The 17,165-nt window shown below is 39.6% G+C and overlaps 1 protein-coding gene and 1 non-coding gene across 10 annotated transcripts in view; one reads left to right on the top strand and one right to left on the bottom strand.

Moving 5' to 3' along the window:
• The window catches only part of znf469 (zinc finger protein 469), a 480,146-nt gene extending 467,548 nt beyond the window's left edge, over window positions 1–12,598 (top strand). For all 9 annotated transcript variants that reach the window (XM_073943275.1, XM_073943279.1, XM_073943274.1 and 6 more), the window contains one exon: window positions 15–12,598. In XM_073943275.1, the coding sequence (XP_073799376.1) occupies window positions 197–11,449 (11,253 nt within the window). In that variant the 5' untranslated portion in view covers window positions 15–196 and the 3' untranslated portion in view covers window positions 11,450–12,598. The remainder of the gene's footprint in view (window positions 1–14) is intronic.
• Window positions 12,599–15,982: 3,384 nt separating this feature from the next.
• Window positions 15,983–16,080, bottom strand: dre-mir-135a (microRNA 135a). Its single transcript, NR_030401.1, has one exon. It is a non-coding gene; the product is annotated as a microRNA 135a (primary transcript).
• Window positions 16,081–17,165: the final 1,085 nt, after the last annotated feature.

The raw sequence follows: 17,165 nt of genomic DNA on the forward strand, positions 1-17,165 counted from the left end.
ATTTCTATTTTCAGAACACAACAATGGCAGATGAACATTTCATCATCAAGGAAATGAACAGATGAGAGAGAGGGAATAATACTGTGCTTCAAGCTTCTGTTACTGCAGGCCTATTGATTTTGACTGGAACATAATGTGTCCATGTCACAGCCTGTACAGATAAGGACCAGTGTGCTGAACTCGCCTCACCAGCATCATGACTGAAGAGACTAAACAGTCCTTGGCTGCCAAAGACCTGGATAATGAATCTAAAAAAAAGGAGAAGGGGGCCGTGGAGCAAAAAAAGTCCCCTGAGCACTTTCAAAATGTGAGTCTGGCGCCACAGGCTGTGAACAATCTTGCTAAGTTTACTGAAAAAGAGAGGGACAACACGCAACAACGGGAGGCTGTGATTCGACCACAGCAGGCTGGAAAGATTGATTTTAAGTCACTGCAGAACCATTCGTTCAGTAGCAACAGAACGTGGCCCAGCAGCAAGGACAGCCCTCAGTCTCCTAATGGGAAGAATCGCAATAGAGACAAGACTAGAAAGTCGGGGAAAGGAGAACGTGGCAGCCCGCAGCAGTTATACAGACTAAGTATTACAAACCAACGCTCAAATCCCACAATTGGGATAGCCTATCCCCAGCAGAAGGTCTCACCTCCAAAGAAGCTTGAGTCCAACAGGGGTCCAGTCTCAGGCAGCTACCGCTTCCATGTGCCAAGTATTCCAGAGCGAGAGGCTGAACTACAGCAGGAAGAACTACAGTTTAGATGTTTCCAGGAGGGCTCACCTAACCTTACTTCCCAAAGCTATACCTCACAGTCTGCAGGCACCACCTCTGTAGGACCAACTCACCAGAATCCACCATCTGCTTCACAACAACAGCAACAGAAGCCCAGCTCAACAGATAGCAACAACACACAACCTGTCATCAACGAAACTTTATTCCCCGACTTTCACCTGAATGAGACAGACACATGGCACTCTTCAGAGAGGACTTTCAGAAACACTAGTTTTGGCATTTCTTCACAAAAGTCAAACAACCTTGTGGACTTGAACAAAGCCAATAGTAGTTTTATCCCTATGCCATTTCAGTATGGATATCCATTGTTAGATGAATCAGCATCCGATTCTTTTCCCTGTGATAGGACTACACAGTCACAAGACTTCATAGACATTTCTCTTACTCCTAACCAAGTTTCTCAAAATTCATTTTCCTTCCCATCTTCTTCAGAGGGCCATGAAGCCATGCAAACAAATTCTCAGTTTGGCAATGATCAGGTAGAGGACAGACAATCATACCAAATGCACCCTAAACCACCCCAGTACATGCAGACACCGCTTGGTATGTCATCTTCTGTTGCCAGTAATGATGAAATCTCTGTATCAAGCACTCACCATTCAGAGCAAAGAAAGAATATTACAGATAAAGCTGATGCTTTTACTCCAGTAGAAAGCAGGGAAACAGGGTTTGCAGCAGCGGGGAAAAGAGGCTGCCATCTTAAAAACGGCACCACTAGCCAGAGGGTTCTTGTTCAAGGCAGTGTTCACCAAATTAGGAATGCTGCACAAGGTTCAAGTTCCCAACTACACGTAATTAGCCCTCCACATAATAGTATTCACATAAATCCAGGACCTCTAGATAAAAGCGGCAGTAAGCACCATGGTAGGGTATCACAGCTATGGGAAGGACCAAACAAAGTTTTTCCACCACCACTCACAGACCAGACATCTACACCTTACAATTTTCAGTATCAACCTGCACCGGAACAAAGGCAAAACACTGGTATTAATGGCCGTATACCTTGGCAACAGATCCGGTTCACAACTGCCTTGCCGAGCCAAAACAGGATTGATCTTTCCAGGCAATTGAGCAATCAACAGCTTACTTTTATGATAGGCCCATCAGACTGGCAAGAAGACAGTAAGGCACACAACCAAAAAGATTCTAACAGCTTTCTGAGCAAAAAGACAAATGAAGTCTTCTCAAACCAAAGGAAAGAAAGTGGGAAGCAAGGCTGCAACACCATTCCACCCTGCCCATTCACAAACAAGGTGGATATGAATCAAGGCCAGGTGGGTGATGGGAAGAATAAGTCAGTATATTTTGGGATTAACCACTCAGTGCCAGTGACACCATCAAGAAACTGTAGCTACCCTCCATTACAAGTAGGACCCTTAGGGCTGAAGATGGTGTCACCATACGACTCTCCTTCACATTCACCTTCTCAAAATCCAACATCTAGCAGTACATGTTCATCCCTCTCGCCAGCTTCCACAAACTCTGTCAACAGTAACGCTGATGACAGCCAGATGTCAAAGGGTCTTTCCCCCACATTTTATAAGCAGCAACAGGATAAAGCATTGATATCATCCAATAACATGAACACTCATCAGCATCACTTCCTTTCCGAAGGATCGAGAGGCTTGCACTTTAAACAAGAAAAAGCCAAAGAGAACACTGCAAGTTTCATGACACATAACAGGCTCTCAAAGCCCAACACAGACAATGGAAAAGGTTGTTTAGAGACCTACAGAACAGAAACCCATCCCCCACCTTCATACTCTGCCCACCAACTCGCCACATCATTAGTCTCAGCAAACCTTGACCAACTTGATGTGCTTCTGACATGCAAGCAATGTGATCAGAATTTTAATAACCTTGTGTCTTTTCTTGATCATAAGCAATACTGTGGACAGCATGCATTTGCACACAATGAATTAAAAGATGCGCCAAAAGTGGAGGACACAAGGAAGTTTCAGACAGACCACACTAAAGCCATGTCATCTGGATCCAGTTACACAATTTTGCGGAGTTCTTCAGATTTGCATCTGTCTCTGCTTGGACTGAACAAGAATGGAGAAATTGTGTCAGATAACGAAACAAAAGGAGAGATAAAAGACGATCCGATGAAACTGCTGCTACCATCTGCACCTCTGCCGGACTTAGAAATGGAAGATCCCAAATTGGATAGTCTTATCACAGAGGCTTTGAATGGACTAGGCTATCAGTCAGACAACACAGAGATCGACAGCAGCTTTATTGATGCATTTGTCGATGATGACCTCACCACTACTAAATGCACATCCACAAGACCGGCTCTGACTACCAAAGACTCCACAATATTTGAAGGTAGAACTAACAATGAAACAACATGCAGTGAGAAACCTCAAGTTTGCTGCAAATATCCTTTCGACTCTGACTTAGACAGCCTTAGATCGGACAAACAAACGGACAGTCCTTTCAAGGAAAGTCAACATGAGCAAAAGCAAGGCCTCAAAACAGAAAGCTCTTCATCAGAATCTAAGTTACAGGAGTCAAACTGCACACAAATTGAGTGGGAAGCAAGAAAGTCAGAACAAACAGGACAGGAAAATGATTACAGTTCTAAGTTCCTTTTATCAAGTAAGTTTTCTGCAAGATGCGGACTTAAAAGCTTGCAAAGCAGCACATCATTAGTTAAAGCAACATGTTCCAGATCAACCTGTGCCAACAACAGTCCTACATCTCAGAAACCAATTGCAACAGAAGGAAAAAGGAAAAGGACGGGTGGTGGAAGCTGGAGTAAAGAGCTTATTCATAAAATTGTTCAACAAAAGAACAAGCTGCATAAACTCCACGTAAAAGGTACCAAAAACATGCAGTTTTCACTTGTGATGGAGAGAGTCACTCCTGCAGTGCAGAACCCTACTTTCAGGGAATACGATTACGTATCTGACTCAGACGATGATTGTGAGCCTGTGAAGATAGCCAGTCAGGGACGCCTCAGCCAGAGTATTCGTTGCAAGTACACATACACTAAAGAATGCAAGGGGAGAATTCGTGCAGACAAGAGCCGGGAAAGTTCATGGAAACAAAACAAAAATGAGTGCTTTGATCCCAAGAGAGATTTAGATGTCTCTTCGTCCTTACTGAAAGACAACCCTCGACAAAGGCTGCGAAGACGGAGCAGTAGATCTTCTACAAGCAGTGAACTCAGCACATCAATAAGTATCTGTAGCGATAGCATTAGCAGCCCAAAAAGTACTGATCATACAGATTCAGACTCAGAGAAACAAATAGAAGTACAGAGGAAAGATCAAGACTCTCTTGAGCAGAATGCATATGAGGAATCCCCATCAAGGATACGAAAAGAGTCCAGCACGTCTCTTGCTTTGACCTTCACAAAAAATACGAAAAGGTACAGCACTGATAAGATACTACTCACTGAGCACAAGGATCGATTCACTACTTCAAAATGTTCAAGCATTATCTGCAAAACCGAAGAGACTGCATCTGAGCATACAATGACTAAAAGTACAGTGAGTCTTGCAAGATTCAAAACCACCAGGGTGGAAATAGAGGGAAAAGGGGACCACTATGGTTTTGAGGCAGGAATTCTTGCAACTAAGGAAGAGCCATTCAAAACAGATTGCCCAAATATTATCACATCACCAAGAAGGTCCAGCATAGCACTGAATCCAACAGAAACCACCAACAATAGAGATTCTTGCAATAGAGATGTTTTCCAACTCAAAAAAGATGCTGCTACTTCAAAGAGTAAATCCCACAAGAAAAGGACAAACAGTTCTGAATGTTCAACACCCATTTTTGAGAAAACCCACACCTCCACTGAAGAGGCCAGCCGAAGCTCAAACGAATTATTCCAACCTAAACCATCTCTTTGCAATTCACTCATGAACAAAGTCTGCTTATCACCTTCAAAAACCAATGAAGATCCAACAGAAAAGAATGGGCAATGTCTCATTCCCTATCCCTCAGAACATGACCAGAGTCTTTCCTTTGACACAATGTTTGGTGACATTTCTGTGGGAGGTTTTGAGAACAATCTTTACCCAGATATTCAACTTGCCAAAGTCAGCTTTAGTCCTCTGGAAAGCACACCAGATAAGAAGGAACTTTTTGAATCATCATTCTCACCATTCTTAGAGCAGAGAGACTGGAACCTGATGGATGTTAATCCTGTGCTACCAGATGAGATTTCCCAGTACAAAGAAGATTCAGACTCAACTGAGAATAATAACCATTTCAACCATGTGCCATTTGCTTTGCCAGAAAAATTAATGGACTACACTCCAAATCTCAACAGTAGTGTGTCAGTTGATGATCTGGAAATAAAAAGGATTGTTACAGAGCTGGAGAGTCAGCTACAAACAGCCAAACTCAGCAGCCCTCCATCCTTAGACAATGAGCCACCAAAGCATCTTACAATGAGCAAATTCTCTCCACTGAGACTCGATCCTGAAAGTGAAGATGAAAACAGTAGCTTAGAAATTAACTGCTCTTCAGAGAACCTGGAAATTGCCAGACCAGTGGAGTCACATTTAGCACTGTTCTCAGAACCTGAATTACCATGGTCCAGTCCACTCCCATTTGGCCTGATGTGTGGACAGCAAGGTCTTCATACACCAACACATTCATCTACTATCAACACACCAAATGATTCAGGGCATGATCATTTGGATTTAAAAGATAGCATGAGGCTCACCGATTTGACTTCAGAAAACAGTTCGTCTCTTCACCTAGACAACAAAACAGAGAATAATGGCTTGGAGAAGTCAGAAGAGATGCTTGAGCATGAAATTTACACAGAAAATCTGATGAAGAGCTTGGAAGTAATCTCAGATTCATTGTCTTCAGGTTTTACATCACCTCAGTCATCTCCTAATCAAGAGTGTGTGGTTTCTGAGGAACATGAAAAGCAAGATAATGAACATCCAGAGTGCAAGGAGCCTGAACATATGGAATCTATAAACACAGAAGCAGAGCTCTCAAAGTTCTCAGTGGAAACTAACACATTTTCTGATAAACCAGATGAGACAACCAGTGAAATTTCAGGGTCACTTAATGAAACAAAAGCCAGCCTAATTGAGACTATTAATGACAGTCTTCATAAAGAAGAATTAGTAGCTAATGAAAAACTGCTTGCTGGGACCTCCTTTGAGAGTCCAGAGACTACACACTGTGTTAATTCAAATGAATCTGACTCACAAAAGTCGTATGAACATAAGTGTGAATCGTCTGTCAACCAAAACAAAAATGCTGAGTTTGAAACACAGTTACACATAAAAGACTCTATGTATACTACACAAAATACAGATGTCTCTAAAACATCCAACTTTTCAGCATCTCCAGCAACACCGAAAGACGCAAACACCCAGTGTGTGGACAAAATACAGAAATGTGATGAGGATTCAGCTCTGATTGCAAAGCCAGAACTCATATCTGAGGGCAATGGACACATATCTGACAAAACAGGTAGAACTACAGACTCTTTGTGTGATGCAGACATCCAGCCAACACTCTTAAACATCAAATCTCCTCTTTGTCAAGACCATTTGCCAATCTATTCACAGGTAATTAATACACAACAGGTAGTTTCTCCAAAACATCTTCCTGTTGTTCAAGATGAACATGGCTGTGCAGACATTGGGGCCATAACTGATATGACATTGTTTACAGGGCATTCAGAATGTGAAGATAATCATCAAAAGAATAAGGAGCATAGGACTCAGGCCCCACAGTTTTCTCACAACTCCATCCAAAGCCCTTGTGAACTGAGAGATGTTCAACTACCAGACACGGTTGCCCCTACAATGAGTGAATACATACCATCCCTGGAAGACGGAAACTCAGATCATATTAATATTGGCAGGTCTGTAGATACTTTACAATCAGCAACAACAGAGGAAGATGATTCATTTATTCCCCATCTGGATTTAGAAGAAATCACAACGAGTAAATTGTCTAGTCCTGGAACACTGTTGGCTGTGGACAGCATCTCAAAACAAACATTTGGTGAGACTCCTGAGCAATCTGGGGCATTGGGTTGCTCTCAAGGTGCACCGTATGATTTAAAACCTATTCCCATTAATTACAGTGACGCATGCTTTAATGACAACAGCTTCCCCTCTAAATGTTTAGATGAAGAAAATGGCCAGTCTGTGGTAAAATCCAACTCAACAGACAGTTACATTCTTAATGCCTGTGCTTTCTCTCTTGATAAACCACTCATGCCAAGCCTACCGCATAATTCAAATGAACAGACAAATATTCAGAATCACCTGACTGGACTTAATATACCTGAAAACTCTATAAATGGCAATCACCAAAATGAAAATGAATGCGTCTCAGCATCCTGCAGTAATTGTTGTGAAGTCACTACATCTGACCCTGAACAAACCTCCAAATTTAACCATAATGACATGAACAGAATTCATGTTCCAGCAGAAACTATTATTTACATGGATACGCACCATAAACCCTTGAAGAATTTAGATTCTGAGAAGATGGACAATCAGGTGATCACCAGTGAGCATGACGAAACACAGAGGTCCACCACATTAGATGTTAAGAAAACATCTACAACTCTGATTCCATGTGCAAACGCAGCATCCATGGCTCTTGCATTCGCATCTGTCCAAAATGATGTACAGAGTTCAAAGTCAAGTGAGACAAAAATGTCACCTAAAAAGGGTGGTGCACAGATTGAACTTCAAGGAAAGTTTCAGTGTGAAATATGTGCGATGTTCTTTCGTACACAACCTGGACTGAAAAGGCACAAGGCCATGAAGCATGTAGTAAAGTCTGAAGGGATTTTGCCCATTGAAAATGCAAATATGAGTAGCCAAATATACATACCAATTTATAATATGTCACACCCAACAGAAAAAACAATGAAAGACGGCATGAATATCGAGAGCCCAGCAGTTCTTTCGCATCCAAACAGAATTGAAATTTCAGATGGACAACAGATAAATACCCCTTGCATCTTGGAAAGGACTGCAAGCAAAGCTGATGTATCAACCGTTCAAGGTAGTAGTGATGGTGATCAGGCATCCCCTGTAAATGAAATAACAAAACACTCTATCACCACCATGGACATCAGCAGTGAAATGTTTGCTCCAAACCTGGTAAAGCAAGACATCTTTTCAGACGAAATACTCAATAGACTTAAAACAAATATATTGCAAGCCGTCTCTCCAGATTTCCCCTCAGCGGTGCAACAAAACTGTCCTAAGTCACCTGAAAAGCAGGTCAACGGTAGCAATCAAAGCTATCATGAACTCAGTGTGATAAAGGAGCAGGGGAGCACTGAAGTGCAAAAGGAGGATACTACTTCAACAGAGCATTCAAAGGTGCATACTAAAGAAGATGCATCTGACATTGACAGTGTTGTGAAGTGTTGTGATATGAACCCAAATGGTGTAACAGAAGATATCCACTTTCCACATGGGAATTCTTTTGTGAACATAAAGTGTGAGAACACATATTCTCCCACAGAAGAATGTGACACACTTAATGGAATAGGATCTGATCTCAAGGCTTTCTTTGATGACGAAAGCACATTTTCTCAGTTATTCCCAAGAAATGATGACCGGAAAAGAAAGAAATGTGCAAGGGTGTATGGTAAAAGCAACAAAAAGCAAAAACAATTGTCCTGTTTAGTTTTAGACTATCCTCCCACTGATGCTTTCATTGATACATATAAGGGGACTAAAGAAAATGAGATGGGACACGTGTTTACCAGTGACACTAATGACCCTTGTGATTATGAAACCATATCATATGACAACACAAAGATTCTGGAGATGACTCCTAGGAATTCGGCTGAGAATGCATGTCAAATAAATGATGGCCAACTGGATCAACAGACTGGTTATGAGGATAACCTAGAAACCAGAATGAAAGAATTTTCATGTGAGAGTCAAAGAACAGTTCAGCAACCCTTACAGCATCAAGGTGATTCTCATGATTGCTCTGTGTCAGAGAACACAGTGTCAACAGTTCCTCAGGAAGGCTGTAAACTAGAGGTTTCTGCTGCAGCTTGCCCTCTCCAAATGGTCTGTGTTCAAGAAAATACCTCTCATTTATCAAACAGTGAGATGTCACAACTCGACTCTACAATTCATATTTCTACACCATATTTTGAGCCTGACAGAGATGCACCTTCGGTCACAACCATTTCAAGCACAGAAATTAAAGAACCTGAAAGACCTTGCAAAAAGCCAGTGCAGCGTAAATATAGGAAACGCACTGACCCTGCACTCAAACCTAAGGATAAGCAGTACAAATGTAAAGTGTGCTTCACATGGTTTCTCACCTTAGGTGAGCTGGACTTCCACAAGCTCTCCCACAATCCGTCACCTCCCCCAACTTGCTATATGTGTGTGCAGCGCAAGTTTAGCTCTAGAGAGCAGCTTAGGGACCATCTCAGGGAAAAACACGGCAAAAACAAAGCAGGTGTTTGGACTTGTGGCATGTGCCTAAAAGAGATTTCAGATGTCTGGATGTATAATGAACACTTGCGAGAGCATGCCACACAGTTTGCACGAAGAGGACAGTCTCAGAGTTCCCTCTTGGGCATGCCTGGATGTTTCATGCAAGAAAATGCTGTGAAGAACTTCATATCTTCAATAATGCAGCATCGTCCAAGCAGACCTGCAAAGGAAGACATTGTTAAACCATCAAATAAGGAAGAGAGAAGGATGTCTTTAGATAGACAAGAGCCAAGCGGTATGAGGGAGCTTGATTCTACAAATCTGAAGACTATAAGCTTTGGGGGTGGAAGCAAACACTGTGCACTGACATCGCTTGAGGTTCTACCTCAAGCAGAGACTTCTGCCAAAAATGCTGACATGCATCCTAACTGCAAAGACCCTTCAAGGGACTGTCACCACTGTGGCAAGCAGTTTCCAAAGCCTTTCAAGCTCCAGCGTCATTTAGTGGTTCACAACATGCAAAAGATTTTTCTTTGTCACAAATGTCCAGTATCATACCAGGAGGCAAAGGAGCTGAAACACCACCTACAAAATGAACATGAGGAGACAGATGAGCCACACTCGAAGCACACCACGCTGTATACTTGTGAACTCTGTGCCGATGTCATGCATGTAATCAAGAAGTCCTTCATCTGCAGTACCTGCAACTACACATTTTCCAAAAAGGAACAGTTTGATCGTCACATGGAGAAGCACCTTGCTGAAGGGAACAAGATCTTCAAATTCAGGGGTGTTGTGAGGCCCTGCAAGCCTTTTAATTCAAACTACGATACATCCGACATGCCTCCAAGCAAGAAAAGGAAGGGAACTGAGAGCAATGTAGACATCACAATGTCACACATGCAAGATGACAACTCAGCATTGCCTATCATAGATGACACTGCAGAGAACATCTCTGAGGAGCGTTCTACTGAAGCAAACAGTACCAGTGTGAAAATTGAAGACGTAGTCGAAGATTTCCCTGAAGCTGCCATGGAACTTAGAGAGTGTACAGTGCAAACAGATTCTGCAGAACAGGGTCTTCCATCAACGGAGCTGAAGGAAGAGAATGAAAGCTCTTCTCTATCACATGAAATCCAAAAAGATGAGCCTAGGGAAGTCAGCGAAATTGACAAAGAAGCTCTGACGGAGATTTGTGATGTTAAAATAGAAGATGACTGTTGCACAAGTCCGACAAAATTGTTCATTTCAGAGACAAGCATTGCTAAACATATCCAGAACACGCTGGACACAAACTCTTCAGTGAACCTTGAAAATGGAAGTGAACAAGGAGAAATAAGTGACTCGACTCTCTGCACCCTTCAAGTGGGTGGTCAAAGCGAGATAAGTTTACAAAAAAAAGGGCTCTCATCTTCCGGTGACTTTGAACTACCATCTGTGAAACAGTCTTCAAACGAGGCGAGCTACTTGAAGCAGGATCAACAAACCGAAGCGTCATTCCCCATGAAGAAAAACGAGAGTAAAGAACAACTGCCTACTGCTCAGGCTAAGCACATAACTATGGTCAAAGCTGAGGAAACTTTGAAACAAACTCCTGACAATACCCTAAGGTGCCTTAGTAGTGCTGACTCCACACATCACACCAACAGCTCTAATACATCAGAAGACAAGGACTCAAACAAGCAACAGAAGAAGAGAAAAGAACCTAAAACAGCTCACAGCTCTCAGAGAACACCGTCTCCGACTGCACGGGAAAATCTGAGCGTTAACCCGAGGGTCAGAAAGAAGTTCAGACCCAGCAGGTGTGAAAATATCGATGGACAGAGGAAAAACGATTTTCCCAATGACTATCCTGTGCTCACATCGGTAAAGGATGACACAGCCAGCAACAAAATAATCTCCAAGCATAAAATAGGCTCTTCCAATCTGGGCCTTCACTTAAAGAAAGTGTCTGTGGATAGTTTCCCGCCAAAAAAGGTCGAGATTGTACGTCACTTTAACGGAGATTGCAAAGGGAAAAAAAACATTCCCAAGAAAGCCATCCATTCCCCTACTCCGAGAATCTCCAACCTGAACAACTCTTTTAACCACAAATCACGCCCCAAGCCAGGGGTGAGATCCATCGAGACTCACACATATCGTACTGCCGAGTCGCAAAACAACCTCCTCAGCCAGCTGTTTGGCCAAAGACTAACTAGCTTTAAAATTCCTTTAAGGAAGGACACTTCTGAATCTATTAATTAAGGATTAAATGGATGCCATTAACAGGGAGGTAATTAAGTGATCCACTAGGCATGTGATTAAGGCAATTTATTCATGAGACTAGGATTGTACGGCCCTCCTCTGTGAACTCCTTTAACTCCTTGTTTAGTCACTTTATCCTCTTGTAAATGTGTATTAACATATATATATGTGAAGACCAACGACGAAATGTATGAATATAGGATAAATCCGTTGGTTACAAATGAGTCTATTTTTTCTCTCTCTCTATTTTATAGTGGAGCATTATCTCTGAGACTGACTGTTTTTAGTCCTCAGCAACAAAGAAAGGCTTTTAAAAAAAAAGAGTTTACTTGAAAATGAAATGAGAATATTTGTTTTCCAAGTAATGCATGACACTTTTTCATCACATGTTCTTAATGTTTTCCTAGCAACAGGACCAAAAGACATCCTAAGTCTGGATCACGTCAATGTGCTTTATTTTATATGCTTCAAAGAATTACTCCTTTATACTCTTTTCCTTTACTGTATTGCGGAGACACTCATTAGTATTAGCTTTTGTATCTTCACTAATTGGTGCTATGTTATTTTATTATTGTTATTATTATTAATAATATTATTATTATTTGTGTAATGTGAACACAATGTCTTGTAACTGAAGGGAACATGTAGCAATTAGACTCCAAATCATTGCTGGTACTCAAGAGTCTTCGAGAAAATGACAGACGAATACTGCGTACGGTCAATCAAACAGAAAGGGTTCATTTGTGTCTTCATTTGATCTGTTCAGAGGAGGGCAAGGGAAAAGCCTTTTCCAAAACTGAATTTAGTTTGAATATGAACTCAGGTGCTATTATTGCGCATGAAACCCTTAGGAATTCTTCCCATGCACTGATGATACCATACCAAACCCCATGCGTTCACCTATATGTCCCTGGTTCTTTAATTCTTACTGTTTACTAGAACAAAAGGTGCTTCGTCATGTTTATATGTATCTTATATTGTATAATATAGTACGTTGATTTATTTTCCAGTGCAATGCATAATGTCAAAGTTCTATTTTAATAATGTGCAAAAGATGAAGAGAAAACGGAATACAAAGCCTGTGGAAGGCTTACGATTGGATCACAAAGTGCATCATATAAACTTGGTTATTAAATTGTTTTGCATCAACCCTTTCGTTTCTTTGTCTTCTCTGATGGTTTCCTTTTGTCAGATCCACAGCATGAAATATGTTTATAATTGCTTGCCGTCCCAAGAGAAATTTCTCAAAACACAACGTGAAAGAATGAAACGTGTGCGATGTGTGATAAGCGATGGAGAGCACAGCTCGGCTTTAATCAGTCAAGAATTGCACTGCGTCCTTTTGAATTCACATTTAATGATCAGTTCATTTGACATCACAATGAAAAGGTGAAGATCATAGAGCCATCAAGGGTTGACATTTCGAAGTGAGAAAGGCAGCTTTGATCAGAGCGAGTATTGTAGAGTAACAAATAAAAACGCACAATAGAGGCCAAAATGCAGGCTGCTGGCAAACATGCTATTTGGTTTCTCAATGTGGTATAAGCGTAATCATTGTTAAGCATTACATCGTTCCCCTTTTTGCTTTAACAGTAGAACTCTATGATGAACTGCTTAAGTGTGATGTGTAGAACCTGACGATCCTCTTAACATAGCACAGTTAGGTCCAAATACACTGTTATGCTTCGGTGAAAGTGCTTAAATGTCACAATTTTACATACAAAGAGGTTCAAAAATTGGGATTCATCATTTATATGTAAATTTATTTGAGAAATTTCACATCATAAAGCTATTAATTCATTTTTAGTTTTCCTTTTAGTCACTTTAAAATATGGTCTGGAAACACTTTACTTGAAGGGGGCAATCATAAGACTTTCCAACGCAATCTCATGGCAATTCGTAACTTTTTGATTTAGTTGCTAATTCGTATGAATTCGTACAATCTAATTTGTACAATTTAGTACGATTTGCTCATCACCCAATGACGGTTGGGGTTAGGGGTGGAGTTGGGTGCCACGCCTCCTTTTTAAAATCGTACATTTTCGTACAACTGAACTCGTACAAATTTGTACGAATTAGCCACTAAATTGACAAAATGTAAAATACTTACGTGTTCTCGTGAGATCAGGCTGGACCTTCATAATCATACAGTGCTTCCTACAGGTTTGAAATATACTTGCGGTGGTAGCCAGATTGCAACAATTTTTTAACCACATCACATAAATAGTTGGCTGTATGCGACAAACAAAACATAATTTAATTTTAAGCAATAAATGTATTTATTATGCCACTGTTATACACTTTCTTTTCAATGGGTTAAAGTAAAAAAAAGACTCTTGAAATAAAAAAGAAATCCACTATTTCTCTTATGCTATTCAGGAGCCATGTGCACCCACTGACTGGTAAAATCTGCTTCTGTCTCTCCTTCAAGTTCAATTTAAATGCCAAAGCATTTTAGATATAAAATAGCCTATGTAATATAGCCTAATGACATCATCAAATTAATAAAATATACAGCAAATGAGAAGTAAATTACAGCAAAAGGAATTACAGATGATATTACAGACAATAAACAATTATAATAATTACAAGATCGAAGTAGATTATTCAAATCTAAAGTTGATTAACCATTCCTATTGGTGTACAAATATTTCGCAGCCAGTTTACATTTACAGTTTGCGTCTTCTCCGAGTGTATAGTAAAGTTTTTCTGAGTCGTTTAGGTTCAAGAATGAATTATTAAATGTTTCTCTGAGCTGCAAAGCCAAGTGAAAGTAGGCTTAAGTAAAAAGGTAATGCAAAAACGAACACAATCAACAAATGACAGCTTTAGAAACCAAAAGCCGAATCCTGCACATTTTAGCACAATTAAAAACCCGGCTGGACGAATTGCCAAAAAGGAGTGTCTTTGTGGGTCTGTAGAGCAAGTGAGACTGTCTGTGGGAGTGTTGACAGTTCTCGCGCACTCAAAACAAATCGGATAAACGAGAGAGGATTTTCTACTAAATCGATCGCGGATGTTTGGTTATTTTAGGCAGATACAATATAGTGTAAAACAGGGGTCTTAAACTGCCACCCTGCGGGTCATTTGCGAACAACATTAATAGATAATATTATTAGACATTAGTAAATTTTTAATGATGGCTAAATTAAACAAGTTATAGTAAATGTGAATATATATATATATATATATATACATACATACATACATACATACTTTTATCCTCCTTGTTGTAGTTTTACATAAAAGAAAGATATTGAGAAGAACAATTGCCAATAAAGTTTCCCAAACTGCATTCTGCTGTCTTACGCTGTCTGCTAAACCTTTGGCTGAGCAACAGTTGATTGGGACATATCAATTATTATTATGATGCCTTTTAATAAATTGTATTATTATCATAGCAATTTAAACTACCCCTCCAATATGTACAACATAAAACAAAAAGGAGCTTTGATACTCTGGGGGAAAATGTCTGAGTGCATCAATTACATCAAGTTTACACTTTTATTTTTCCCTCCTATGAATTGTCAATCACTGACATGGCCCCCTGCCAATTTGAGTTTGAGACCTCTAGTGTAAAAGGATGATAATAATAGTTTAAAAAAAAAAAATGTCACCAAATATACTTGGGTGGTCGTTAAAATACCTGGGCAGCCCACCCAAGTAAAGTCTATGTGTAGGAAGCACTGTCTTATTATGCAAACTTATGACAATCGAGTCATTAAACAAACATTGTTTGAAAGGTCTTCGACATGACAATTTTTCATGACCAAATACATCAGATTCTGTCTTTGTTATGATAACTCGACATTACCAAGACAACATAGGTTGTCATAAATCCATCATCAACATGATTGTCATGAGGCCATTACAATTGTCAAGAGTTTTATAACGGTGTGGTTAATATTTTTTTAACTCAAATATTGTGGTACAAATAAATCTGTCATTAAATATTAATGATGCTATTAAAATTATTTGGCAGAGTTTTGACATTTTTAAATAGAATTTCTAATGAAAATTCAATTTGATCCACTGAAAAAAAGTGATTAGAAATATATTCATGACAATTATAATGGCCTTATGACTATCATGTTTATGGCAGATTTATGACAAGTTTGTTTTGTCTTGGTAATGTCAAGTTGTGAGTTATTTATGTCAAGTTGTCAAAGACGTCTTAAACAGTCATCTTTAAAGCTGAATTGACAATTGAACGAATGACACTTAATGACATTTAACATAAGCATGCATTAAAACTTCATATGCATGGGGTGTCATGTCACGATTATAAAAGTGTCATGACAGTCTTATGAACGCTCCATAGTAGTAAAGTGTTACCATATAATCTAATGAGAATTTGATCTTTAAAAAACATCAACAAGAACAATGGCATATCATTTCAGAATCACTTTTATACAAAGGCACAATAATTACACAAGTGAGAGCTTCTACTGGTTATGCAAATGCACATTACAAACAACAGGAAAAATGGTTTGCATGGTCGATTACCATAATTTAACTGTTGTTTGGAATTAAAAAGCTGATTTCTGACTGCGTGTTTAGTGGCTTGTATCCCTACATGAGCCTTGTTCACCTTCACATAGGAATAAAAAGCCATAAGACACGACAGCTGTAACGGGAGCACCGCGGTGAGGAAACTCCCTGGCTTTCAATAAAGATGTAGGGGAGGCACCTGGTACAAGAAAGAGAGAAGAAGTAAAAGGATTGATAACTAGATGACAGTGCTAAGCAGGCAGAAAGTTAGATATTACACTGTGAAACTGATTATGATCTCAGCGATCACAGAAGTGTTGATAATTTGACACAGTAGGCATTTCCAAGACAGCTACATTTCTGAGGTCTAATGCGTTAGTCAGTCGATACGAATGTCATACTATGCACTGCACACACACACAGACACTAGTTTTGCAATTGCCACTGATTACTCCTTTATTTTTAACCAAATATGCAGTGAAACCGGTGATTAAATGTTAATTTAATTACGCAAACAGTAATTACTTCGATCTATCTGAGCAAGTTTTACTTCAATGCAAGGTGCTCATCAGTGGAGGAGCTACAATTATTTTAAATGGGATGGAAACTGCTATTTCAGGGGGTCCACACACACACACACAGTACTTAAATAATAAATAATATTATAAATAAATTCAAAAATTCTATTTGCAAAAACAATGATCAATTAATTAACAAAAACATTAGTATAAAGAAAATACTGCAATTACACATACAGACATCAAACAGACTTAGATTTGAAAAGAAAAAGCACATTGTTTGTGCTTGTTTATTAAGAAGTCTGATATTAAGACGTCTCACCCTTTCTTTTCATGTTTAATTAACCCTATGCAAAAATATAAAAGTCTGCTCACATCTGATCTAGTTAAAAACACATTTATCCATTATCATACCTGCATCATACCATCATACCAATCAGTGGTTCCCAACCTTCTTTTGCCTGAGACCCTATTTTCCCCTGGAAAATATTGTAAGGCCCCCCTCCACATTTAATGAAACATAAGTTTGCAGTAATGATGACAAAAATAAATAAATAAATATATCTAGATATGTTTATGCGCAAATAATAGCCTAATGTAAAATATAAAAAGAAACATTAGTAGGCAATTTGTAACTGAAAAACATAAGCCTTTGGCCTTTTTGAAATTCAATAACAAAAATATCAGTATTCACACTGATATGCAAA

The sequence above is a fragment of the Danio rerio genome, chromosome 25 (assembly GCF_049306965.1).
Source record: "Danio rerio strain Tuebingen ecotype United States chromosome 25, GRCz12tu, whole genome shotgun sequence".
Taxonomy (NCBI): domain Eukaryota; kingdom Metazoa; phylum Chordata; class Actinopteri; order Cypriniformes; family Danionidae; genus Danio; species Danio rerio.